At 41.2% G+C, this 27,426-nt stretch overlaps 7 protein-coding genes across 7 annotated transcripts; 4 read left to right on the top strand and 3 right to left on the bottom strand.

Annotated features, from left to right (window-relative positions):
• Positions 1-743: 743 nt before the first annotated feature.
• On the top strand, positions 744-4,300 carry UREG_00197 (uncharacterized protein; the record flags this gene model as incomplete). Its single annotated transcript, XM_002540638.1, has 2 exons — positions 744-1,026; positions 1,095-4,300. The coding sequence occupies 2 exons, from the start codon at positions 744-746 to the stop codon at positions 4,298-4,300; spliced, it is 3,489 nt and encodes a 1,162-aa protein (XP_002540684.1).
• Positions 4,301-4,816: 516 nt separating this feature from the next.
• UREG_00198 (uncharacterized protein) lies at positions 4,817-5,951 on the top strand (the record flags this gene model as incomplete). The annotated part of the gene is made up of 4 exons (XM_002540639.1): positions 4,817-4,948; positions 5,137-5,539; positions 5,609-5,814; positions 5,868-5,951. 4 exons carry the CDS (start codon positions 4,817-4,819, stop codon positions 5,949-5,951), a joined length of 825 nt encoding a protein of 274 aa, XP_002540685.1.
• A 718-nt stretch (positions 5,952-6,669) lies between these two features.
• On the bottom strand, positions 6,670-6,951 carry UREG_00199 (uncharacterized protein; the record flags this gene model as incomplete). Its single annotated transcript, XM_002540640.1, has 2 exons — positions 6,670-6,882; positions 6,910-6,951. 2 exons carry the CDS (start codon positions 6,949-6,951, stop codon positions 6,670-6,672), a joined length of 255 nt encoding a protein of 84 aa, XP_002540686.1.
• Positions 6,952-8,022: 1,071 nt separating this feature from the next.
• On the bottom strand, positions 8,023-8,289 carry UREG_00200 (uncharacterized protein; the record flags this gene model as incomplete). The annotated part of the gene is made up of 1 exon (XM_002540641.1): positions 8,023-8,289. One exon carries the CDS (start codon positions 8,287-8,289, stop codon positions 8,023-8,025), a length of 267 nt encoding a protein of 88 aa, XP_002540687.1.
• Positions 8,290-19,274: 10,985 nt separating this feature from the next.
• On the bottom strand, positions 19,275-19,780 carry UREG_00201 (uncharacterized protein; the record flags this gene model as incomplete). Its single annotated transcript, XM_002540642.1, has 2 exons — positions 19,275-19,565; positions 19,646-19,780. 2 exons carry the CDS (start codon positions 19,778-19,780, stop codon positions 19,275-19,277), a joined length of 426 nt encoding a protein of 141 aa, XP_002540688.1.
• Positions 19,781-21,184: 1,404 nt separating this feature from the next.
• Positions 21,185-21,429, top strand: UREG_00202 (uncharacterized protein; the record flags this gene model as incomplete). The annotated part of the gene is made up of 2 exons (XM_002540643.1): positions 21,185-21,284; positions 21,320-21,429. 2 exons carry the CDS (start codon positions 21,185-21,187, stop codon positions 21,427-21,429), a joined length of 210 nt encoding a protein of 69 aa, XP_002540689.1.
• Positions 21,430-25,361: 3,932 nt separating this feature from the next.
• Positions 25,362-26,255, top strand: UREG_00203 (endochitinase 1; the record flags this gene model as incomplete). The annotated part of the gene is made up of 3 exons (XM_002540644.1): positions 25,362-25,430; positions 25,484-25,544; positions 25,603-26,255. 3 exons carry the CDS (start codon positions 25,362-25,364, stop codon positions 26,253-26,255), a joined length of 783 nt encoding a protein of 260 aa, XP_002540690.1.
• Between the last annotated feature and the right edge of the window lie 1,171 nt (positions 26,256-27,426).

Here is a 27,426-nt window from a genome sequence, read left to right on the forward strand (position 1 = left end):
TGTCGCATAGACGTCGCCGTGCTATGGTTGTGGTGTTGTCGACCTGTGTCATAGTGGATGCGTTTAGGGATACCATATGTCCTGCGCCGTGACGCTTTTTTCAGGGCCTTGCACATTTGTCGTAAACCGTCCTCGATATGAGACGGCTGATCCTCGTGACGGCCAGGGAAATAAGCATCTTCTCACAGGGAGAGTGCTGTGATTTCTCCGCAACTCTTACGCCGTACTGTGGTTGGAAAGAAAAGCCATTATATTTCATCGACAATTCCCCCTTTTGCTCGACGGCAATGCTCCGCTAAAAACGCTGTACGGAGTACAGCTGCCATATTCAAGGAGAGTATAATTACTAGTGCTAATAATAAGTGGTCTCGACTCGGAGTTGTCCTGTGTTGTTGATTCTTGTCAATGTGCTTTCGAGCCATCCCGGATCAGCCCTAGCATGACCGGCATGTGAATCCCCTTTGCAGGGATCAACGTTGTTTGGGCCAAGGCGCCAGCAGCTTCTTGAAGTTTCTTCTCATTCTCATACGGCAGGATTGCTAATTATCACAATCTATTCTGAGGTCTTCGGCCGAAGAGCTGCAATGGAGTGGGGCGAAGCCGTGTTTTTGCCAAAACGCGCCCCCAGTGCGGCTGGCTGGACTGGCTCGGAGACGTTCAAGTTGTGCCTGAGAACGTGCGATGATTTTTGCACCGTCTTGAGCAGCCCCTGATCCCAAGTCTGTCAAAGGGAGCCTGGAAAAATGGCAGCACAACCTCGCGCGGCTGACACAGGGCCTTCGGCGGACGACGTCGCTGACGGCCTGTTAACGGACAACGATCCCCGTGAGCATGGCGATTTTCCACGTCTATGGCAGCCTTTCTTTCTGCGCCGTTCGACTTTCCTAGCCTTTATTGCTACTTTCGTGGCTTTGCTCGCTGCAATCGTTGCCGTGTACTGCTATGCGGCTCGCGGCGATGGGAGACAAGGCATTGAAACACAGGGATGGAAATACTACTACCTCTGGACGTATGGACCGACTGCAGGTTTGTTCTCTGTTCTAGGTCTATCCTTTTCAGGTATCAGGTTGAGATTCTAATCGCGTCCGTGACAGTGTTTATGGTCCTGGGCGCGTTTTGGGGCCAGGTCGAATACCGCGCATGCCAATTGATGCCATGGCTGCTGATGTCGCGCGCTCCAGTCGCCGCATCTGATGGGCTGCTGCTGGACTACATCTCTCCTTGGAACGTTGAGTCCCTTTATATGTCGGTCAAGAGGCGTCACTACCTGGTTTCTTTAGTCATTGCTGGCACACTGCTGGTAAATGGAATGGCCGTTGTATCGACTAGCTTTTTTGAGCTCCGCGACGTTCCCGTCAAGCGCTCCGCTTCTCTCCGCCTTACCCATGACTTCGATTTCAGCCTTGACAGTTTCAAGCCTCCAGATGTTACAACCATCCCGCACATGAGGGCCACCGGGATAGCGCTAAATGGTTCCGATGTGCCCTTTGGAATCCTTGGAAATCATGTATTTTCCCCCTTTCAGGAAGGCGGCACTTTTCGCTCTGGTAACTTTACTCTGGGTGCTAATCGCGAAATCGCGGCCGAGGTGGACGTGATCACCGTGAAGGTCCGGTGTGAAAATGCGACGATGGAGGCCACTAAAAATCAGACCGAGTGTACTCTGTCCATGAAGTCTGGCTCTTGTTCAACCGGCCCGTTAGCTCAGCCACTCACCCAGCATACTGTCTTTGAGGATAACGCAACCTTTGTAGGTTTCCCATCATTATGCGACGGAAAACAGTTGCATCTTCCCCAAGATGAGCCTCTGTATACGGAGGCACACTGGCGCATCTGGGTCTATATTTCGCGTCACGACCCCAACGGTCTGTTTCTGAACGCGACGAAAGATTTTGGGAAAAAGGCGAAACAGAAGGCTGGAAAATTCGCGTTCACCTGTGCTTTCTGTACACCCTACCTTGACATATCCCGCGCTCCAGTGAAGTTGTCACCAAGTCCCGACGGCATTAATATCATAACCGACATTGACATGAAGAAACAGCGTCCGTTGTCTCCGAGTCCTCCCCCCACACTAGACAACAATGCCGGTGCCCTTTTGTATAGTGCATGGGTCTCCTTTTTAAACGCTGGCCGTGATGACTTGAGTCTACTGGGGAGTCAGTCAGGCGATAGAGAGGCCTTTTTTGATCCAGCGCTCCTGTCCCAAGCGCTAGCACGCGGTCTTGAGTCTCGGGCGGTCCAAGTGGCCAGAGATCAATTACTCCAGCCCGTAGACCGCCACACCCAGGGAACGACGACACGGATGGAAAGCCGCCTCTTTGTCCGTCGGCTGTCATTTGGCCTAATGGCCGGCTTTATTTCAGTGCTTATCCTCATCTCCGTAGTTATCGACCGCTTTTACCTCCCGCTCTCTGTCTGCTGCCGCGATCCGGGCTCAATTGGCGGCCTTGCAACTATCTTGGCACGAAGCCCCAAGTTGATGGCCACTCTTCAGAATATGAATCTAAAATGGCCCTCGGAGATGAAAGAGCTATTGGCCGGGTATGAACATGGTACCCGCATAAACGCGGAGAAGGAATTCCAGATTGAAGTCCATGACCAGCGGACATCCCCCGTGCAGGTTTGTGAGAGTGGCACAGATAGCACACCCCGCTGGTGGCGTCCTATTTCCGCAAGGCCACCGGTCTACATTTTTACGTTTGTCCTCCCAATTGCTGTTATTGCGACTATCGAAGCATTGCTCCATATATCGAACACCAGAGAAGGAATTGTCCGGGTGGGAGGAAGAGAGAGCGGAAGGGATCAGCCTTGGGCATACATCCCGGCCCTTGTCATGTTTTGCATCCGCGTTCTTTACCAGATGATGGAGGCAAACGTCAGGACATTTCAGCCTTTCCATTGCCTTGCACGCGGAAGGGCGCGCGCAAATGCGAGCGTTTTAGAAAACCAACAGCGCAAAATCACCGCATGGGCGATCCTGGATTCCATTGGCAAGCGACAGTGGGCGCTGGCGGCCAGTGCTGTTGCACTCCTCCTGGCGGGCGCGCTGCCTATCATCGTGTCCGGTCTTTATGCAGTAAGCAGTTTGCCTAAACCCACTGACATATCCCTGGTCCAACGCAGCACCTGGAACGTTAGTTCCTACAAAGGGCACCTTAACCATTCCGATTATTTAGATCTTAATTCCAAGGACTTTACACCCGGGAGGATTCTCTATCTGAACATGTCATACCCACAATGGACATTTGAAGACCTGGCGTTCCCGAGATTGTCTCATCCGAGGACCGACGATAGTAACACATCCAGCGTAACTCCCGGGTACATACAAGCTCGACTCCCAGCCTGGCACCCCAACCTCAATTGCGACGGCGAGATTCCGGCATCTGATTACAAACTCTCGTGGTCTTACGATGACGAAGACGACCTGCCCCGTTGGGATGTGGAGATTAATAGTACTAGAGGGGCGTGCTCGTTCTCACTCCATGAGAATGGGGTTGGAGCCCCCAAATACTTCTCTGACTGGTTCACTCTGACCCGAAATGTGGTCCTTGAAGGGAATCCAGCAGATTGCCCAACATCATTATATCTGTTTGGCAACCAAGCTAAAACCCGCATGCTGAAATGCCGCCCACAAATCCAGGAAGTCGACGTTGACATCCGGTTGGAGCCGCGATCTCTGAAGATCAATCCGAACTACCCCCCTTCCATTGTCCCTGGATCCGCTAGACCGCCTTTAGATGATTTCATGGCTTATTCAAATGGTAGCATGGTGCCAACCCCATTCCTCCCAGAGCGAGGTTACTTTGACCCCGACCTCATCGCGGTGGAAGCCCCAAGAAAGGAATATCGTACCGATATCCTCACAACCGCTGCTATCTGGGGCACGGGCGGGATTCCCGCAGAAGAACTACTATCCGACACGGACAAACTTTCTGCCGCACTCACGCGCATTTATGGTATTATCATCGTCCAGCGCATTAATGATCACTGGCACATACCGTTCGGGTCAGACAGCGCGGCTTCAGCCCCAGATGGCGAAAATAACTCCCCCAAAACTTTCCCGGCCGAGCTCATCAGCCACGGCGACTACCTCGTCCAAAGCAGTGTCTCTACTCGTCTTCTCGACGCGTTTCTTCTGTGCATGGTGATCCTAGCGGTTACTTCCACATTGCTCATGACCACGAAGAACATCCTGCCCAAGAACCCAAGCAGCATTGCAGCCGTCGCGAGCCTGCTCGCTGGGTCTCGGATGTTGGGGGACCCGCAGGTCATTCCGCGGGGCGCAGAGTGGTGGGTATGAGAAGGAACTGGTAAAGAAGGGTGTTTTCGTGGACGGGAGGTTTTCGATGAGATGGTGGGTGAGAAGGAGGCAGGGGCCTGTGACTGATGATGGGGGCGATGGTAACATTGTGGAAAGGCAGAGAGAAAGATTCAAAGGGGAGGGTGACGGCCTTTTGGAGGAAGAGAAGGTGTTTGGGATTGATGTGCATGATAGGGAGAGTGCCTAACTGACTGAACTTTTGCACTGCTTTGGCGAGAGCTTAGAGGAAGCGGGCACAGTTTTTAGAATTACATAAATGATAGAAATACAACAAGCTAGAGAAAAGCTCATAGAAGATTTGCCTGCATTTCCTGTCGAGTTGGCCATCAGTCTGAATGAATTGATCCGTGTATCAACTAGACGTGGGGTACAGGCGAAGATCCCCGCTTGCGTTGCATGGATTCAGCTATATGACTGCAACATCTCACTGGCCTGGCTAACTCAATCCGCTTTGAAAGGAAACATATCACTGAGCTCTAGTTCTCGAAGGCAACGATGGTCTCCAGGCGGGCTGCGAAGATCACCTCGATGGTCAGTGAGCCGTGGAGATTCCCACCCAGCGAGAGTGCACTTTACGACAGGGAGAAGAATCCGAATGGAATCATATCTTTCGGAACGGCGGAGAACGTGAGTGTCTTATGCATTGGCTGCTCCGGTTTCCAATTTAAAATACTAACAGGGGTTGGCAACCATTTAGTTCCTGGTGCACGATGCACTGGAAGAATATGTAAACAGAAATGTATATGCCATGCCATCTATCCCCGGGAACCCAAAAAAAGGAAAAAAGGATCTTCTAACGCCGGGTGCTGTACCAGATACGCATCCCCAAGTGTGCTTTCACATATGCATACTCCAGCCCGTGCTCCCCTACACTCACTGGTCCAATGTCTGAGTATATCAACATGCATTTCAAGCCTTATGCTCCCGTCTTGCCTTCCCACATTGCGGTTGCAGGCGGCGTCACCGCACTCAACGACGTCTTGAGCTTCATTCTTGCGGAGCCCGGTGATGCTATTCTGGTCAACCGCCCAACGTACGGTCGATTTGAGGTCGACTTTTGCAGTAGAGCGGACGTGAAGACTGTGTATGCGGAGGCTGAGCCGCTGGAGGCGTTCAAGGTGGGAGTGGCAAAGAAATATGAAGAAGCGCTGTTGAGAGAGGAAAAAAAGGGAGTGCGAGTGAGAGCTCTGATCATAGTCAACCCGCATAATCCATTAGGTGCGTGACTCCGCATTTGAGACTCCCTCCTTGTCACGATGATGTACGCCGGGTTGACTGAGTCAATAGGGCGGTGCTATCCTCCGGAAACTATACGAGAATTGATGAGTTTCTGCCACGAACGCAAGATTCATTTCATCAGCGACGAAATATATGCACTCTCCGTATTTGACTCTGGTGAACCCGGGGCTATTCCTTTCACCTCAGCATTGAGCATCGATCCGGCTGGACTGCTGGATGAGAAGTACATCCATGTCACGTATGGAATGGCCAAGGTATGCCCCACAATGCAGATATAGATATCGTCATAAATGCTGACACCAAGAAGGACTTCTCTGCTCCTGGACTCAAGCTTGGGTTCCTGATCACCCGAAACGAGCAAATTCGACGGGGAGTAGGACCGGCTAGGTAGGCGCCAAGTAAAGTCCAAAGTAACTTATGTTGAAGCTCATAGGTCTATGTAGTCGGTTTAGCAGGGCGTCGGGGGTATCAGTAGCAATTGCGTCTCAAATCCTGAATGACCGAGCTTTCGTGACATCGTATCTGTCTCTGTGTCAGGAAACGCTGGCTAGGACGTACAAGTTCGCCACGTTACTGCTTCGCGAGAACGGCATTCCGTATTTACCGGGAAGGTGATACAACATTTTAAAGCACCAGCCCCCAGTCCCGTCACCATTAAAGCGCTAATAAAAGAGTAGCAACGCCGGGTTCTTCCTATGGATCGATCTATCATCGTTTCTTGCTCCTATCTGCGAGCACGGGCAAGTCTCGCAACCCGACCGTGAAATTGCACTCGCAGAAAAGCTTCTCGGAGCCGGTGTATTTCTCCACCCAGGCGAGGGGCTCTCAAGCCAACCAGGGTGGTTTCGGCTTGTATACACTCACGATGAAGAAATCGTGGCAGAGGGCATCCGAAGGTAGTATCCGGCTTGTCCACTAGTTATCATGCCATATCCACGCTGACTAACAAAAGGATGATTTCGGTCCTCAAGCCCTAGATCAGCTGTCAGATTGAGAAGGGATTCGGGTCGAAGGGTGAAGATAACATACTCCACTTACATCATGAGCGTTGTGATTGACCTGATTGAGATAGGTCTGGCTTGATTGAGGAAAGATATTGCTTGTTTGCTCTATAGGGAAATGCTTTCCAAGTCCCTCATCACAACAGCCATCTGCGCCCGTTTTGCAGCCTCCGCAACGAGACTAAATTCTTTCAGGAACGCGGCTGCGGCTGTTGGCCCACCCTTGCCTTGTGCTTGCGACATTCCGGTTTGAGTAATGGTCTGGTGATGGGATAATTCAGGCTGATGTTGCTGGGGAAAGCTCGGTTGTGCAGAGGAGCCCTGTCGATGCATAGTATTAGATCTTACCATCGGTGTCTGGAAGGTCAAACATTGCGGTTCGCTCGACATATCTTGGGATTGCCGTGAGGATATCAAGTGGCCCTGTTGTTCCGAAGTTCCTAGAGCTGAGTGCTAATTACAATGTGATTCTGTCTCTTTGTTCAACGAGATGAGAAGCTCGTGCAAAAGGTCATGACGTCAAGGCACCGGGAAGCCGGAATGGATCCTGGTTCCAATATATCGATGAGGGGAGCTGCTAAGAGCATTTCCATTCTCAGTTGGATTTGCAATATCTCTGGGATTGGAGATACCCGGCCTATGGAATATCCTGATATCATTCTCCAGAAACAAAAGGGGGCGACAGACCATTGGCAAGCCTTGATTGAAGCCAGAAGTTCCGCCTCTCAAGGACGGTAGGACAGATTTCCGAGGGGATGCATACCTAACGAACCCACGGCCGCAGAATTTTGTCTGTAACATATTTCACCACCCAACAAACATCCCTACCCAACAAACACCAAAATCAAATCCTACCCTCAACCAACTTCCCCAATATCTCAACAATGAAGGAAGATATTCAAATAAAATATTAGTAGCTAGTAGATTCAATTGAATATTACATATAAATCTCTATAGATTATCCAAAATCCTTTGCAATGACTTAATAATGCAGCCAGAGTGGGATCAGATTAGTATTGACTCTTCTGGAATAAGAGCAATAACATTTGTTGAATTTAAAGCTGGAAGGGTTGAATCTGCTTGGAGAGGATTCTCCAGATTTGATTTCATGAAGATTAGATCTATAAGAGAGTCTCTGAGAAATTCTGACTGTGCTGAATTCTTTCTCATAAAGTCATTCTTTCTAATTTAACAATTCTTCTTCTGTTGTTTAATCTTCTCTCTCTTATAAGCTCTTTCAAGCTTCTCTTCTTCTTCTTTAGTCTTCTTAAGCTCTCTCTGTAGTTTTTAAGCATCTCTTTGAGCAGCTTTTTCAGCTTTTTTAACTGCTTTAAGCTGTTGAGCTTTCTTACAGACTCTCTTCTGAAATTTCTTCCTCTCAGCAGCTTCTGCAGTCTTTACATCTCTTACTATAGCTTTTTAAAGTCTCTGTTCTTTCTTTTGAGTCTCCTCTTGTTTCTTTTACTTCTCTAATTCTTCATTTCTCTCCCTAATTTGAGCTACTTTTGTAGAAGAAAAGAATTGAGCAGATTCTGACTTCTCAGAATCAAAAAGATCCATTATCTTATCATGCTGGTGTTGTCTCTTTTCAATCCCCAAAGATTCAATCAAAGCATTATTCTCATGCTTCAGAATCTCCTTCTCTATAACAAGATACTCAACAGCATGCATAAGCTTCTCAATATGCTGATTAACATGAGCCTGCTCTTTATGTATAGATTTAATCATTCTTTGAACCCCCCAGACAGTTGTAGGGGTTATAGACTGTTCAGTAAATTGAGAGATAATTGACTGTTGTTTGTTCAAATTTGACTGATTTTTGAAGATCTTAAGAACTCTGTTGAGATTCAAAGAGTTGATGTCAGTGACTTCAAAAGCAGATTTGATGTTCTTTTTTGTTACAGATTCAACTCAAGCAGTATGGAATATCTTCCAAAAATCACATTTTGTCATGCTGACATTAGGCTGAGCTGATGGGACTGGGATTCCAGAACTGATCCCTCATTTTCCATCCCATGTTTCTTCTTCAGAACAGGACTGGGTCAAAATCTTAAGTCTGAAACAGAACATGATTCAATGATGCCTGGAAGAGATGAATCTTGAAACTTGATTCTTTAGATTTCAACAGTTTCAGAAATCTGGTCCCATCAAGAAATCTGAGACCACATTCAAACATTAGCAATGGAACAGGTTACAGAACATTATATTGCTGATGAGATGAGAACAGTTATAAAGAGTGTTGGAATCAGAATTCTGATCTTAACAGATCACATGATAAAAGTAATGAAATTTAATAACAGTTCTTGTATCTTTGAGACCATTTGAGCAATTGAAGAAAGTAAATTGAGTAATTTATTTTAATTACACTACTATATTCACTATTTCAACAAGCAAGTCAATTGCCTCTTCTCATCTCTTATTAATCCACCCCCAGCCTCAGTCTTGAGAAATTCTACTATTTCATTCTTCAGTTCATCAATCTTCTTTGTCAGTTTCTTCTCTGAGACTAGAACTTCATCAAACATGTGCTTCTTATTCTTATGTTTAAGCAACATGATCTTCTTAATGGTGGACTCATGGAGTCATGACTGTTGATAATAACAGATATCTCACACAGTGTTGAAGACTCATTCCACACCCACACCTGTTAATAATATGGCCAGAATGTCTCTCACTATACAAGCCACAGTTGAGAAGACAGACTCCAGATTCTGCCACTGTTTCAACAGAAACATTGAACTAGTCATCAGATTCTTATTATTGAGATACTGCTTCATCTCATTCTGAGAATTGACTTGACTCCAATATGACTGCTTGAACAGAATATTCTCAATATTCTAACAGTAGCATCAGTATAGCTTATAGAGTAATTATTATTTGAGTAATAACACACCTCATCATCAGCTGCTGCCACCTCTCTTAGTTTCTCATATTGTTGATAATGCTTCATATAATATGTGAAAATGTGCTGCTAATATCTTTCATGCTCTTTCTTCTCCCAGTCCTCTAAATCATATGCTCTCATATGATGAATTGAATGAAGAACAGCAGCTACTGTCAGCAGCTCATCTTTAAGATACTCTGTATCTTCATAGCACTTCTGGAACTTGCATCTGGCTGCAGTTATAGTCTCACTCACATTATCTCAATGCTTTGTTGTCATCTCCTCATTTTCCAAATGAGCAAATAGATGATTGTAAGTTGCCCACATGTTATAAACCTTGCAGCACAGCACAGAATCATCACACACCATTGGAAGAGTATATGGAGGATGCAATCAGAAAGTGGAGCATGATGAGACTATGAGAGTTACAGGCTGGAATAACTAGGATCTGAAAAGATGAAAGTTATGTGACTGAATAGTCAGAATAGTAGCAACTATCTCAACTGGCAGATAGCTGAATAGTCAGGATAGTTATGACTATCTCAACTAGTGGACAGAAGAATAGGAGAGACTACTTGAATTATTCACAATATTCATCATGTATATAAGAACACTCTTTATCATTGATTAGATGAATTCATTCATTGTGATCAATCTTCTCTCTTACTATTCTCTCTATAATTTTATCTATACAGATACTATCATATCTTGATTACTTTTCATACTATTGAAGTTCTGTGATACTGTACAATTGTATCTGCTCTTGCTACTCTTGAGAAGACACAACAGTCTTGATTCAACTCTGACACATCTGTATGAAAACTCTTTGCCATTAAACAAGTCTGCCAACTCAAGATCAAGCACCATTGAAGTAATGATTACTAAAGCTTCAATTTGTTATGTTGAACAATAAGTTTGATAACACATTGATCACCTCTGACTCAGAAGAGGATACACCTGAGACCTCAGAGCTTAAGTGCAAAGAAAGAATGTTGCATCACAAGTGAAAAAGAAATAAAGATATGAATCCCACTCATTAAGAAGTCTAATGAAATATAGAAATCATGTCTACAACTGAAACCTCAAACAGTGCATGAGAAATGATGGAAAAGATTACACAACTTGAACAGATGATAGAAATCTTGACTTGATAAAATCTTGAGCTAAAGAACCACAACAAGCAGATCAAGACTCAGATCATAGCAATTTCTAACACCAAAAGCAAGATGAAAGTCAACCCACCAGAGCTGTTTAAAGGTGAATGAGGAAAGTTACAAGTGTTTTTAGGACAACTACAAATCTATATGAACATGAAGGGAAAAGGATTCAAAAACAATAAAGAAAAAGTAATGGTGGCAGCATCATACCTCCAGGAAGCAGCATTCAATTGATTTGACATCTATTTACAAAACTACTATGAGAAAAGAGAAGTCAACCAGAATGACAACATGCTCAGAGTCATTGACCATTACAAAACCTTTATTAAAACACTTAAAACCACTTTCAGAGAAGTTGAAGAATGAAATGCAGCAACACAACAGTTACAGAACATGTGGCAGAAAACATTATTACAAGAATATGCTATGAGATTTCAACAAGTATGTGTCAACACAGATTGGGATGATGAGACTCTAGCTGATATGTTCTATCAAGAACTATTCAATGACATTAAAGACAAGATTGCATGCATGGAGAAATGACCATGAAATCTGACTGAAATGATTGAAGTGGCAGTTAGAATTGAAAACCAACTCTACAAACAAAAGATGGAGAAACAAGAAAAGATATCATGGAAGAAACTCAGCTTGATGAACCACAAAGAATGAAATAAAGCATCTCAAGCAGACTCTTACAGATCTATGTCTATGAAATTGAATGCAATCAGACAGAATATTCTTGACAAAAAAGAAAAAGAATGGAGAAAGAAAGACAAATTATATTTCTATTGTGATAAATCAGAACATTAAGTAAAGCAATGTTGAATAAAGAAAGTCAAATACAAAGAAAAAGAACTCAGAGCTATCTTACAAGAAAATGAAGAGAACCCCAAGAAATCAAAACATTATCTCTGAGCAACAGTTCAAGAGAAATCAACAGATGAAGAATTACAACAACAGTTTCATGAAACATTTGAAGAGCACATCATGAAGACCTATCAAGCACTACCAAGACAATCAGAGAATGAAAGCAAGTGTCAGAATGAACTAAAAAGCAACAAATGGGAATTGTGTGAGGAACTGTGTGTGATTAAAAGAAAGAAATCAAGTGATGATTGGAGAATCTGACTATTGAAGTGCAACTATCACTACAACTTGAAGATGGATGAGATTTGAAATTTAACTTATAAGAAACATGCAAACTATCTGATCTACAGTTGTTCATGTTAACTTCATCAGAAACAACAAGAAGAGTTCATGCAATGGACATGAATTACAGAAGACTTCATGTATTACAGAGACTACAGATGTGACATTAAAGACTGTCAGCATTGCAGATGTGACACTGAAGAAAGTGAAGAAGAAATGTCAGACTCTCAGAATATATTAAACATAGAGCATTCAGAACATGTTAGGATTCACTGAAGCTTGTGCTATGAAGATGAATGCTTAATTCATAAGAATGAAAAAGACAAGAGATACTATCTGAGACCATCAAAGAAATTGAGAGCAACTCAGAAAGAAGAAGAATCTAGTTGGAAAATACTTGAATTTGAAGAACATGAAGAGAATGTCATGAAGCAACTAAGTCTCATGGAAAGCATGACACTTGAAGGAGAGAAATGTCCAACTGCAAGAATGTTACAGATTCAAGAAGAACAACTACACTGAACAATCTGCAAAGAAAATGGAACATTATTGATACAAACATGTGAAAGGCATTGGAATGAGAAACAAAAAGAAGTGAACAATTCACATCATTCATATCATGACAAACTGAAATATGAATGCCAATGTGATTACCATCCCAGCAAGGACCAGTGGAAAGCCACAAGATCACTACATGAACTCCAAGAATGTGAAGAATGTGCAGAACGCAGAGATATTGAAAGTCTAAGAAGAATGCACAGGATATAATGTCCCACTTAGAGAATTGCAAGATACACAAACAGACACTCAAGACAACTCTTGTTAAATCAGAAAACAAGTGAGCTGTCACAAATGAGAGTCTATAAGCAGTGTAAGAAGACAAGTAAAACTGTTAGCCACCAACAGACAAACCTGTCATCTCAGAATTACAGCAATCTTATTTGAATCAACACATGCAAAGGTCTTAGTGGACTCAGAAGTGACTGGATTATTCATTGACAGAGAATTCATCAAACAAGCTGACATCATGAAGTGAGTAAAGAAACATCTCTATCAGTTGGCAGAACTGAAAGAAAAAACTCTGAATAGAGTTGAAGAAGAAACATACTCTATCAGAATGAAAATACAAGAATACAGAAAAAGAGTGCATTTCAAAGTGATAAATCTAGAAGACTATGATATAGTCTTGAGATACTCTTGATTAAAACAGCACAATTCAGACATTGACTGATGAGAAGAAAAAGTTAGACTGACAAACTGTGAATGCTCTCTCAAATCAGAATGTCATGATTGGAGACCCACACTCAGAAATGACTTGAGTGAGACATTGGTCATGATAAGTCAAGTCAACAGAAAGATACTGCAAGAAGAATGATCAATTGAGATAAAAGAAGAAATCCATAATAACCCAAATCATAATGAAACAGCAGATCAAGTCACAAAGAATCTTAACAACTCAATACAGCTGCAAGTATGGAAAGATGATCAGAACACAAAGATCAAGAAAATTCTACCAGAAGAATTTTGAAAGTACATTGACATATTCAGAGAAAGAAATCAAGAAAATAGTCTAGCAAAACATGAGCTCTGGAACCACAAAATCAAACTATAAAAAGAAAAACAATCTGTGAAGTTGCCAATCTACAGATTGAATGAGAAAGAATCAGCTGAAGTCAGAAAATACATCAAAAAAAATCTAGAGAAAGATTACATCAGAGAGTCAATGTCATCAGCAGAATATTCAATACTGTTTGCATCAAAGAAAAGACAGAAACACTACAACTATGTGTGGATTACAGGGCAGTGACAGCATAACAGTCAAGAACTGCTACTCATATCACTGATTGAGAAAGTGCAAGACAGATTAAGAGAAGTGAAATAATTTACTCTGATTGACATCAAAGAAGCATATCATCAAGTATGAATCAATAAAGACAATAAATGAAAAACAGCTTTCAGAACAAGATATGAACTGTATGAATACAATATCATATCATTTGAACTAACTAATACACCAGCAACATTCCAGGCACTCATCAACAATATATTACAAGAATACTTGGACAACTTCATCATTGCATATCTCAACAATGTGATCATATTCACCAAAAAAGACTGAAAGAATCACACTGAGAAAGTCAAGAAGATACTAAAAAGACTATAAGAATACAATCTATCAGCAAAATTAAAGAAGTGTGACTTCTTCAAGAAAGAAATCAGATATCTCAGACACATCATATTGACAGAAGAAGTACAAATAAAATCAGAAAAGATTGATGAAGTACTATAGTGGTCAACATCAAAGAATGTCAAAGAAGTACAAATGTTCCATAAACTAGTGAACTACTATCAACAATTCATACACAGATTTTCAAAGAAAGCAAGACCACTTACACAACTATTCAAGAAGAACAAACCATTCAAGTAAACAAACAAGTGTCAGAAGGCATTTGAAGCAATAAAAAACAAGTTCAGAAAAGAAGAAATGAGATGACACTACAATTCAATCAAGAAATGTGTGATTGACACAGATGCATCAGATTATGTGATAGCAGAAAGACTGCAACAATCAGATGAATAAGAAAGACTAAAATTGATTGTGTGCTATGCAAGAACAATAACACCAGCAGAGCAGAATTATGATATTCATGACAAGAAATTACTTGCAATAGTAGCATCATTAAAGAAATAAAAGATTGAACTGCAAGAAAACCAGCATCAGACAGAGATCATCTTGAATCACAATAATCTATAATACTTTATGATAATAAAGAAACTCATGAGACAACAAGCAAGATGGTATGCCAACATATTAGTGCACCACAACTTCAGAATACAACACTGCAAAGGTATCAAAAATGCATGGACTGACACACTAAGTCAAAGACTGAACTTGATAAAGAAGAAAAGAGATTTGTGAGCACTCTTCAAGAAATTAAAAGAAACAAAGAATATGATTCTGAATCAACAAGCTCTAAAAGCAACAAGAATCAAAGCAGAGGAATCAGACATCAAAAGAAAAATCAAGAAAGCTACAGTAGAAGATGAATATGCAAAGAAGATTGATGACAAAAACAAGAACTTCAAGAAGAAAGATGGAATGATACTATATTACAGATTGATATATGTATCAAGAAAGATCAGAAAAGAAGTGATGGTACAAGAACATGATACAGTCACTTCAGGACACTTCAGCATTGACAAAACAATGAAGAAGATCACAAGAATGTACTATTAATCAGAAATGTGAACAGACATTCAACAATATGTCAAAGAATGTGAGACATGTGCATGAAGCAAGATCAACAAGCAGCAACCATATGGAAAACTACAGTTAATACCACAACTACAAGAATCATGAAAATCTATAGTAATGAATTTTATTGTGAAACTCCCAAAATCAAAGAATATGGACAGAAAGAAGTATGATGCAATACTAGTGGTCACCAACAGACTAACAAAATATGAATACTTTATATTATTCAAAGAAGCAACAGACACACCAGGAACAGCACAAACAGTACTAAGAACAGTGATCATCAATCATGAATTGTCAGAAGAAATAATTACAGACAGAGATACAAGATTCATGAGCAAGTTCTGAATGACATTAATGGCACTATTAGAGATTGAATAAAAGATGTCAACAGTCTATCACTCACAAACAGACAGCCAGACAGAATGATTAAATCAGACTTTGAAACAATATCTACAAGAATATGTGAACTACCAACAGAACAACTGAGTTGAACTGCTATCAATGACACAACTAGCATACAATGGGTTAAAGAACACCACAACAGAACTGACATCATTCTATATGAATTACAGTAGAGAACCAGAAATACAACAACAACCAAGAGTTGCATGACAGAGAGCTCAAGAAGCAGAACTCACTGCAGTACAACTGAAAGAATTGCAAGATCACATGAAGATGAACATTGAATTCTTACAAGAAAGAATGAAGTACTACTATGATTAGAAGTGCCAGAAGACACCTATCTTAAAGAAGGAGGAGAAAGTATTTCTACTTTAATAAAACATCAAGATGAAAAGATCAAATGAGAAACTTGATTTCAAGAAACTGAGACCATACAAGATTGAAAAGTGGATTGGAAAGGTTAACTACAAACTATGACTATCAAAAAAGATGAGAATATACTCTGTATTTCATGTCTCATTACTGGAAAAAGCACTGCTACAAGCTAAAGAAATGCCCACAGAAATCAATAATGAACAAGAATATAAAGTGGAACAAATACTAGACCACCAGATGATCAGTGGAAAACTTCACTATCTAGTGAAATGAAAAGAGTACAATATCTCAGAAAACATCTGAGAACCAGCAAAAAATCTTATGAATGTCTGGAAGATTGTTGAGATGTATCATCAACAACACTCTCATTTAAAAGAGTATTAATGAATGAAAAGAAGAATTTGAGAAGCAATTCCAACAAAGAAAAATTGTCTAATGAAGTAAGATGTTGTTGGATTTTCACTTGCTCAGCCACTCTCTTCTGTTCTTTCTTCTCAAGACACTCCAATTCCTCTAACAACTGAAGATCTGACTCAAGAAATTTGCCAGCACAATCATGAAGAAGATGTTTTTGTTTTTGAAGACAAAGAAGTTTGGCAGAGGCAGCTTGAACAGTCTTAAAAGCTTTCATCTCTTCAAGTTCAAGCTTATTGTGAGCAGCTTTGAGATTTTGTCAATCATAATCAGAAGGTGTGGAGTCAACAACACAACAACAACCAAGTCAACAACATTTGGAGCACTTTATCAATTTATCAGAATGGACACACTCTTTATCATGATGAGAATAATAAATGCAGCAAGAAAACATCATGACACCAATTTCTTCAATTTCAGAAGCTAGACACTTGTTATTGCAAGAAGACTTCAAAGTCATGACAACAGAGCCATGAGAACATTCACTTACAGAAAGAAAATCTTTTTGAAAGCAAAGCAAGAGAATAATCACTCTTTATATTTAAGAAGGAGTGTAAGCAGTTGAGAACAACATGCTAAGAAAGAAGAAGATGATGTTATAAATCTTGTGGCACAGCACAGAATCATCACACACCATTAAAAGAGCATATGAAGGATGCAACCAGAAAGTGGAGCATGATGAGACTATGAGAGTTACAGGCTGGAATAACTAGAATCTGAAAAGATGAAAGTCATGTGACTGAATAGTCAGAATAGTAGCAACTATCTCAACTGACAGATAGCTGGATAGTCAGAATAGTTACAACTATCTTAACTAGTGAACAGAAGAATAGAAGAGACTACTTGAACTATTTATAATACTCATCATGTATATAAGAATGCTCTTTACTGTTGATCAGATGGATTCATTCATTATGATTAATCTTCTCTCTTACCATTCTCTCTATAGTTTTATCTATACAGATACTATCATATCTTGATTACTTTTCATATCATTAAAGTTCTGTGATACTGTATGATTGTATCTGCTCTCACTACTCTTGAGAAGACATGACAGTCTTAACCCAACTCTGACACATCTGTATGGAAACTTTTTGTTATTGAACAAGTCCACCAACTTGAGATCAAGCATCATTGAAGTATTGATCACTAAAGCCCCAATTTGTTATGTTGGACAACAAGTTTGATAACATCACATCATATGAATTGTTGATCTCTTTATCCTCAATATTGTCTTGATATAGTGATTGAACAGTAACAGAAGCTTCTCCATGTACTCCATCTGACTTTATTCACTCTCAGAAAGTTGTAGAGCCTGATATTTGGCTGCTGATTCTTGATTTCATGCATCTATCACTTCATAAAGAATTAATGCTTGTATACACATTTCATATGTTGAATTTCATTGGGTTCAGACATTCTGGATCATCTTTCACTTGTTGATTTGTTGATACTCTTGAAATCAAGCCACAAGTTGAGGTGATGCATTGGTGGTATTAATCATGAGTCAAAGCTGAGATCAGTCACACAGTTAGCAAATTGCTTCAAATGTATTAAAACTGTTATCAAAATTTATTATCTTTTTAAGTGTATTTGCAAAAGTGTTATTTGATGAGAAATTCTTCTGAAGATCATTTTCATCAAATGTTATTGACAACATATCATTCTCTGACTGAATCTTGAGCTTGCAGACAAGCTCTCAAATCACAAGTTGAATTACATGAATCAGACAGAGTATCATTTCAGCTTCTGAGTCTCATTCAGCAGATCTATTAAATCTTGTCAATATTGGCTGCAGTTGTTCCTTCAGCTCTGATTGCATTATATTGTTATTGGATGTATTGTCACTTGTAATTGCTAGAAGCTGATGGTCTAGCTTCCATGCAGTCAGACATTTTGTAAGAACTTTCACCATATTCTTCTCTGTATGAGCTTCATGTAAGCTCTCAAAATCTAGCAAATGTTCCCAGTACTTCCAGTTCTTTGTAATATAATATCCATTAATTGTCATAAAAGCAAGATTATTGGGACTTGTCCAATTATCCACTGTTAAAGACATTTTTGTTGTCACATTAAGATCAGTCAGCAGTGTCTTGAAAAGATTATCATACATGATGTTCATGATCTGATACAGTGCCTTGCAAGTTGAAATGTTGTTTGCCATCAAAGAATTGAGCATTGACATCATTGTCTTAAAAATTGGATTTTCAATTGCACAGAAGAAGAGATTCAGAGATATCACAGTTTGCACAAGTTGCTGCTGAAAGTTTTCTAGATTGCATTCAGAAATAAGTGATACATTTTAAGAACATTTTCAATTTGACTTCTAGAACATCAGAACCATTATCAAAATTCATTACTTTTTTATATAAAAAAATGAAATAACCACTTATCATCAACTGTCATAAATTCTAAGATTCACCTCCTGTTTTCCCACACTCTGCACTACACAGGTGTTTCTTCAACCCACTTGTATCATTTTCAGTAAAGCTTGGATGCTTGAGGACTGTCTGACAATTATTACAGATCACCACTGAGATGCCACTTGAAAGCTCAGCTGCTTGATCATATTTGATTCAGAAGTCTGAGTGACAGTTCTTGACAGCTCAATTTGAATTTCAGTTTCTCTTCTTCTTAATCAACTGAGCAGTCTCTATTGTTGATCATCAGATAGCAAAGATCTTTATGTGCTTCAGTTGTTATTTTATATATACTACTTTCTCAATTAGCATCTGACTTAATTCAGAAGAGACTTCAGTAAAAGATAATGCATTATTATCTATAACAATGCTTTCTTGGAAGACTGAATTCATGATGGCAAGTTGGCAACAGATTTATTGAAGATGAAGATTCTGAAAAATATTGAATTGAGAGAGAGCATGATGAAGAGTTTTATAATTTATATTATAAAAGAGAGAGAGAATGTTCTGACAATAACTTTCTTTATGATGAGAATATTCATGAAAAACTTCTTGCATGAAGACAATATCTGTGAATTGCTTCTTTCATGAAGCAAATATCTGACAATGACTTTGAATTATAAGTAAATTATTTATTCTTAGACATTAATAATTCAGTCATTCTTCTTCTTCTCATTCTTCTTCACTTCATCAGAAGAGATGACAATCTCAAACTTCTTCTTGTTCATCTTCTCTGATGATGATAGCATCTTCTCATTTAATAGAGTCTGCAAATGACTCTGGAATGTTTTCATCTTCTTCTCCATCTCATTTTTTAACAGATCAGCAGCAGCAAGACAATTGTGCCCATGGGTCATAATTTTGACTTCAAGAGCAGTCATTATTGCATGGGTGTGAGTCTGGATGCACACAGCAATTGAATGCACTGCAAGTTCAATTTTGATCTAAATGTGTTAGAATCATTATCAAATTTTATTACTTTTTAATATATCTTATTCTTAATCTCTTCTTGCATCTGCATGACTTCTTCATTATGCTTCTTCTTCTCCTCAGTCTTCTGCTTCTCATGGGCCACTAGCATCTGGTGCTTGTGGTATTTCTTGAACTTGCTCTTGACAAATTGCTTGACCATGAGCTTTTTAATGGTCTGATCTTTCATTGTCTGACACTCTTACTTATTGATATTCTTTCTGTAATCTGTGTCAGTATGATATAAGTCAGTTTGCTGCTGATAGTCTGATACACATTATAATTTCTTAACTTAAAGCTTTCAGAGAGTATCATAACATGTCTTGTGATCTGTCTTCTCAGCTTTAAAAACATTCCAATCTTGCTCAGCTAGAACCTGCCTATTCTCTCACACAGCATGAGTCTTCTTACACATTGAATATCCACCTCATGAAGTCATTTTATTCATTGATAGTAATGTTGGATGATTCAGAACACATTTGACTTTGTGATGAGAATGAAATGAGAATGTCTGAAATATTTGAATGCAATATCAAGCTTCTATACTGGCTACTGTTGCTATGCAGTATGCAGTTTACTACATTGCCATGCAATGTTAGATATGTTTATTTTGACACAATATGTTTGTTTTAATGCAATATCAAGCTGCCTACTGTTGTCATATCAGAGTATGTTTATTTTAATACAATATGTTTGTTTTAATGTGATATCAAGCTGTCAATTTGTTTACTATAAACCCATAACCAGTTGCTGCAGTATCATGATATCAGACAGAAGATATAAAATCAGTATTTTCATCTTCTCTTCTTCTTCTTCTTCTTCTTCTTTTTTTTCTGTAGACTAACCATTATCAATTTTGTTTACCATTTGTTGGTCTCCCCACAAACTGTCTCAATGCTCTTGTCTACTCCATCTCATCCATTTTCCTGCTGCTGCAATAATGGATCACATTGAGTTTCCCCACACTGGCCAGTACAAAATCAGTGATGAGTTGCAGTATGAGGCTGCACTAAAAGAGTGGGAAGCTGTCAAGACAACTTGATATAAAATGAACTCAAAGACTGATTCAACAGTCTTCAAAAAAAAAACTCCCCACCTCCAACCCCCCCAACACCAGTTGAAAGCTGGTACCCATATGTGAAAAAGTAACAAATTTTAATAACAGTTCTGATGCTAATTGAATCATTTAAATGTGATTCAGAAGATTAAACATCTTCAAAGATTCACAGATCTTATTATCTCTGCAGCCATATTTCAGCAATTGATTTATAAAATCATTATTAACTGTGACTGAGGTCATGATATCCACTGACAACATACTGTCATTAAAAATCTTCAAGAGGCCACAGAGATGATCATTGTTACTTTATTCAAGTGTGAGTATTAACAATTGTATAAGTTGATATTCATATAACTAATGCAAATTGGAAAGGCTTGATTATGACAATGACACATCAGAAATGTGTGACCATCAATGCTGAGAATATGCATCTAATCATGAGAATTAGCTTCATGATTAAGTCACAGTTCTTCAGATCAATTAAAACAGCCAACCACTTCCACTCTGCTGCTCTCACTGCCACTTCTGTCCATCATGCTGCCTGCTCTGCTGCATCTGCTGCTTCTGTCTCTGCCACTCACACTGCCACTTCCATCACTCCTGAGACCTCTGACTCTGTTGTGCAGCAGCAGAAGTTCAACTTTAAGACACTGCTGAAGATGCTGCAAGAACCTGTTGAAGATGAAGAGAAAAAAGAGAACAACAATAATGAAGAAGAAGAAGAAGAAGAGAAGAAAGATGAGTTAATGAAGATGAAGAGCATCAATCTGTCTAACTAGATGAATATTTATTGAGCTGGCTTGAGCTGACTAATAGCCTCAACATTATTTATTAATATGAACCATTTCTGAGAATATTGAGTTTTCCATTAATCATGATACACACTGTAGAAAAAGTAATGAATTTTGATAATAGTTCTAGCATCTTAGAAGCAATTTAAGCTTCTTGCTATACATAATGAAACATGAAATCAGAAATCCATGTCCCATCCCAGTCCCATCTTGAGTTGTCCAGTACTGGAACTGATGTCATCTACTGTGAGATGGAAAGGTTCTTGAGATGTGAATCTCATACTGGGATGGTGCTGGCTGAGAATTACTTGAGTGCAGAATGGAATTCTATATCCCATTTCTCACTGAAATGAGATATGAGAGCAAGATGGCTGGTTCTGGGACAAATCCCCAATCAGATTTTGAAACTGGAACCAATGCTCATGGAATTTGGGATCCCAGAACCAGTCCCACAACTCAGTCTAGCTGATATAGCTCAATTCAGATTGCAAATGAAGATTCAATTGGATAGAGTAGACATTTGTCAAAGAATCAAATATTCCAATATCAAGAGACTGTAAATAGTGGATTGAATGAGATGGAAGAATAGTGAGGATAATCTTGTTCTGATCAGCATAATTAATAAATGTCATATTAACATGAGATGAATGATCATTCAGAATGAGAAGCCTCCAATCCATCTCTGTCTTATTTTTTGTATGCTTGTTAAAGATCTTCAGCCATTCCAATTCATATTCATCATTGCTCCATTCATTGACAGAAGCAGTGAAATAAGCTTGATGCTTTAAGCTATTAAAATCAGTAAGTCAACTATCTTGCATATCTCTTGACTCCCTCTTGTAGATTAAGCATGGTGGAAGTGCTGTTCCATCCATACAAATGCAGGCAAGAATTGAGATAAAATCTTGAATTTCTGACTGCATAGACCCCAATATCTGCTTTGAATTTAATGCATCAAGAGTAAGAATTTGCTTCATGATTTATATAAGACCAAGAACTATGCCTTTCTCATCAAAATTGTATGAATTTGAGAGCTTAATTCAATATTTCTTGATCTTTTCTTCAAGCTGGAAGGATGAGAGATTATCTGTCAGTAAAGACATGTCAAATGGATGTAAAAAAGAATGAAATAAGACAAATATTATAGTAAAGAAGTTTAGAAAGAAGAATAAGTTATCTGCAGTCTTCTGCTTCTGATTAATTATCTGTATATATACACTTTTGATCTGACCTGCATACTTCTTGCAAAAGTAAGAGATCCAGTTCTTTTCAATGTTCTCATTAGTGATTTCTGCAATGAGATTTGTAATTATTCTAGATGTAGCAGGAATTTCATGTTCAGAAAGAATCTCTATATGCTTCAAAAGAATGAGAGCTTGAGAATTTAACAGCTTTTTGTGATAAATTGAAGCTGCATTGGATCTTGAGATCTGTTGGCCTTTAAAGCACTGCATCAATGTAATTTAATTGATTTCATATTTTTCAGCAGTAGATTTAAAATTAGGGGTCTCCTGACCTTCCAAATCCTTAATTGCAAGATGTATAGATTTCTTGTTGACCATATTTTGAATTTTGAAGCTGGAGGGTTGAAAGTTTGTTAAGTGAGTTTTGGGTGTTCAGTGGGTGGGGATGTTCGTTGGGTGGGGAAGTACGTTAGATCAGCTGCCAATGACCAGGTTCATCGACACGGCGTCAGTTTGGTGATTCGCATTGGCGTCAATCGGTCAGCGGTTGCTAGCCCAACTTGGCACGAAGGCATCTAATTATCACTTTGCTTCCAGATAGCATGCCTCACGGCTTCATCCGAGAACAGCAACCCCCTCTTCCCATTGACACGTAAAAATCTTTCCTTGGGGTGCTTTGCCGTGGTGATGGAGGTCCCCGTGGCTGCGGATGTGTTGGGGACTATCTGTATTGTATGTGAAGTTTCAAGTTAAAACTGCAAATCCCACTGACAGGTTTTGTATTGTGCTGCAGATATGCTGGTCTATCCAGGTAACGGGATATGTTACGCTTGAGAGCAAGCCGGCTCGAAACCACATCACAATTGTTTTATCTCACACCGCGGTTTGTCTTGAACCATCGCGGAAATCATGCAACGGGCATCCAGCCATCTATGGCTCTGTGGGCATGGACAGGAGCGCCATTAGGTGTATATAATATTGTCGAGGGCTTTAACATTGCTCTACGTACTCAGGCACAGGGCCTCACTCTGCTTAGTTTGGTTACTTGGACCCAGTGCCTTCAATATCGGAAGCTATGGCTTCACTGCCACGGTCAATGCCGCCTTAACTTGTCTCGTATTTGGATTCGAATGGGCATACCCTGCACTGCCGTGTTGCCATGGGATTCCTAGCCTGCCATGGCCCATGAATCTGATGGCCATTCTATCTGCAGCACTGCCTGCAGCGGTGCTGCGGCAGGGATATCTATACCCATGGACCTTTACGCGGCATATCATTCATTTTTGTTGGTATGGATGCTTGCTGGAGACTGGCTCTCTTTTATATCGATCTTCTTTCAACCGAAAAAGGATGCTGTGTTGTGTATCTAGCTTGAGCCGTGGTCCTATTACGTGACCGATTCCGCTTGTTCCGGCGTTTCTAAATTGGTGCCTAGGGAGCCAGCTTTGATAGCAACTCCTCAGAGAGGAGCAGAGAACCAACGTGACCAAATTCACTGATTCGCCGAGGCTGGTTGTAAGCATCGTTGAAACAACATCTGAAATGTCGCGTCTGAGCTCTGGTTGGTATTCATGTGCCGTCTCCATCCGAACAAACTCGGCATGCGGTACCATTCTCTCGCTAACGACCAACCCTTCGGATATCATAGATATGCGAGTGCTGTTAGATTCTAGACGAGTCTCTTAGCCTATTGATAGCTATCGGCGGCGAACAAGGTTTAGGAAATGTTTACAAAACCTGCACACGGGAAGGCAAATCATCTCTCAACGCGGCTTGTGCACGAACTGGACAGCTCACAATGGCATCACTGCTACCACTATCCGTGCTGAAAGAGGCAGAATGTAGGCACTCATGCCTTGTTCTCGTAACTTGAAGCGGCGAAAGTCCTTGTATGGAACCGCCATCTGCACAATATAAGATAGAAAGGGATTGAATTTGCCTATTCCGTCCTACTTCGCTGCTGCGAAATCAAAGGATTTATCGGATTACGTTGAAAAGATTCGTGACCATGTCTGATATGAAAAATGTTGTTTATTATGTGAACTGGGTCTGTTGCCATTTCCTCTCTCTCTGTATTTCCTATCTTCCATGGACTCCACTGTCCTGAACCAGCTGGTCATTGCCGGGGCAGCCAGGAATCTCAGTTTAACCCTTGAGCCGCCGCAATTCCTATGAATCGTACTGACAACTCCGCAGGCTATCTATGGGCGCAAGCACCATCCGCAGGATCTTCCTGCCAATAAGATAACGCATGTCCTTTACTCTTTTGCCAACATTCGTGAGAATGGTGAAGTGTGAGTGTTTAGCAATAATGTGGAATATGTTCTCATTCAATTCTTCGAATTGACTTGTCTAGTTATCTGAGCGATGAATGGTCCGACCTACAGCAGCATTACGAAGGGGATTCCTGGACCGAAACAGGCAACAATGTTTACGGTTGCGTGAAGCAGCTCTTCTTGCTCAAACAAAAGCACAGGCAGATGAAAGTTTTGCTTTCTATCGGGGGCTACACCTGGTCTAGCAATTTCGTCAAGCCTGCGAGTACTGAGCAAGGAAGGGCCACCTTTGCAAAAACCGCAACGCAGCTAATTTTAAACATTGGTTTCGATGGCAAGTTCTGCGCTATTCACAGTTTCAGGCTTGCTAGGCAGCCGCTGACGTTCTATCAGGGCTTGATATTGACTGGGAATATCCGAAAAGTATTGTTACGGATTCGGTCGCACAAAAGATGCAAAGATGGCTGATGAAGCAATAGATGAGGTTGAGGCTCACAACTATGTCCTTCTTCTCAAAGAATGCCGTGAAGTAAGTCCCTGGTTCGGTATCATTCTTTGCTCCGTTGAGCTGACAATACACAGGAGCTCTCAAAGGCAGCAGGCCCAAACCGAAAGTTCTATCTGACCATTGCTTGTCCTGCCGGTGTGCTTGCCGTGCCTGTAACATGTCAATCATATATTAATTTTTTCTTGTCTTGCAGGACCCGAGAAAGAGAAACTTAAGCTAGAAGAAATGACGCCATACCTGGACTTCTACAATTTAATGGCCTATGACTTTACCGGCCCGTGGAGCGCCTTCGCTGGCCATCAGGCGAATTTATTCGCATCCGCCAGCATGCCCTCTGCAACGCCATGGAATACTAAAGACGTAGTCGAGTACTATAGATCTGCTAAAGTGCCGGCAAACCGAATAATTCTAGGTATGCCCTTGTACGGGCGCGATTTCGCAAACACCAACGGCCCTGGGCGCCCATTCTCAGGGTCTGGTCCGGGTAGTTGGCAGCCAGGTATCTGGGACTACAAAGCGCTACCGAGGCCAGACGCAACGGAGAAATACGATAAAGAAGCTGGTGCCACCTACAGCATCGATGAGAAGGCTAAGATGATGGTCTCATACGACACACCGGATATGGTAATGAAGAAGACGGACTTCATCACGCAGAACCAGCTGGGCGGCGCTATGTGGTGGGAGAGCAGCGGGGATAAAGGCGGGAAGACTGCTTCAAAGGAAGAAGGCAGTCTGATCGGAACATATTTCGAGGAGATCAAAAAATTGGATCACACTGCAAACAACCTCAACTACCCCGAGAGCAAATACGACAACTTGGTTAACGGTTTCAAACCAGTCAGTTAAAGGCAATGCACGTCTGGTGCTAATGTGCGGGCTGTGGTTTTTATGTTGCAAGGCCATTTGGTGATATTTGTTGCAAGGTAATATCAAAAGTCCTTTTGAAGTATCTCTGTAGTTGAAGCCTGCAAACCTCCAGGGGCTTAATCAAGGAATACAGAAATCTATATAGCAAGAATATGCTTCTGTAGCCCCTTTGAATGCCTGGGCATCAAGTTAACTAGTTAGTTGAATTTACTCCGTAGATAGTTATTCCTGGGGGACATCCCCGCCAAAACTTCGAACTCTGCACTTGCAACTATTCAACCGCCGTCTTTTCACCCTCTCACTACTTGCCATTATGACCTCGGGCATAGAGGATGACGGCTTTGATCTCGACGCGGTCTTCCAAGAACCAGAGGGCTTTCTCCCGCCGCCCAAACCCCCCACCTTCGCCCAGCACCGCATGTTATCGGGACAGGAGTTGAATTTACGACTCGTAGGCGACCACCCGCTTTATGTATGGACTATGGCTTCCCATTCTTTCCCATATAGAAGTTTTGAGCTGACAGCTTTTTCCTTGAGAGGGCTACCTACTCTGGAATGCTGGCAAGGTAGTATCCGATTACCTAGAAGAGCGCGCAGAATCATGGATCCAAGGCAAAACCATCCTCGAACTCGGCGCCGGCGCCGGTCTACCCAGTTTAGTGTGCGCCGTCAAAGGGGCCAAGACGGTTGTGGTAACGGACTACCCAGATCCGGCGCTGGTTGAAAACCTGCGAATCAATGCGGCTGCGTGCGCGGAGTTGATTCGGTCGAGTTCGCAGTTTCCGTCGTCGCTGCGTGCAGAGGGATATCAATGGGGAGCGGATCCGGCGACGGTGCTTGGCCATTTGGAATGTGCGGAGGATGGATTCGATGTGCTGATACTGGCGGACGTGATATACAACCATCCACAACATCATAATCTGATCGCTAGTGTGCGGTCCACGTTGAAGAGGTCAAGAGAGGCTGTGGCCTTTGTGGTGTTTACGCCGTATCAACCCTGGCTTTTGGAGAAGATCGTTGCATTCTTCCCCAAGGCTGAAGCCAGTGGTTTTCAAGTGACAAAGCTCTTCGAGAAAGTGCTGGAGAGCCTCTTGTTTGAAGAGGACCCGGGCGTGAGTCTTGCTTCTACCTTGCGGGATTCATGGCACTA

The sequence above is a fragment of the Uncinocarpus reesii genome, genomic scaffold (assembly GCF_000003515.1).
Source record: "Uncinocarpus reesii 1704 scaffold_1 genomic scaffold, whole genome shotgun sequence".
NCBI lineage: Eukaryota > Fungi > Ascomycota > Eurotiomycetes > Onygenales > Onygenaceae > Uncinocarpus > Uncinocarpus reesii.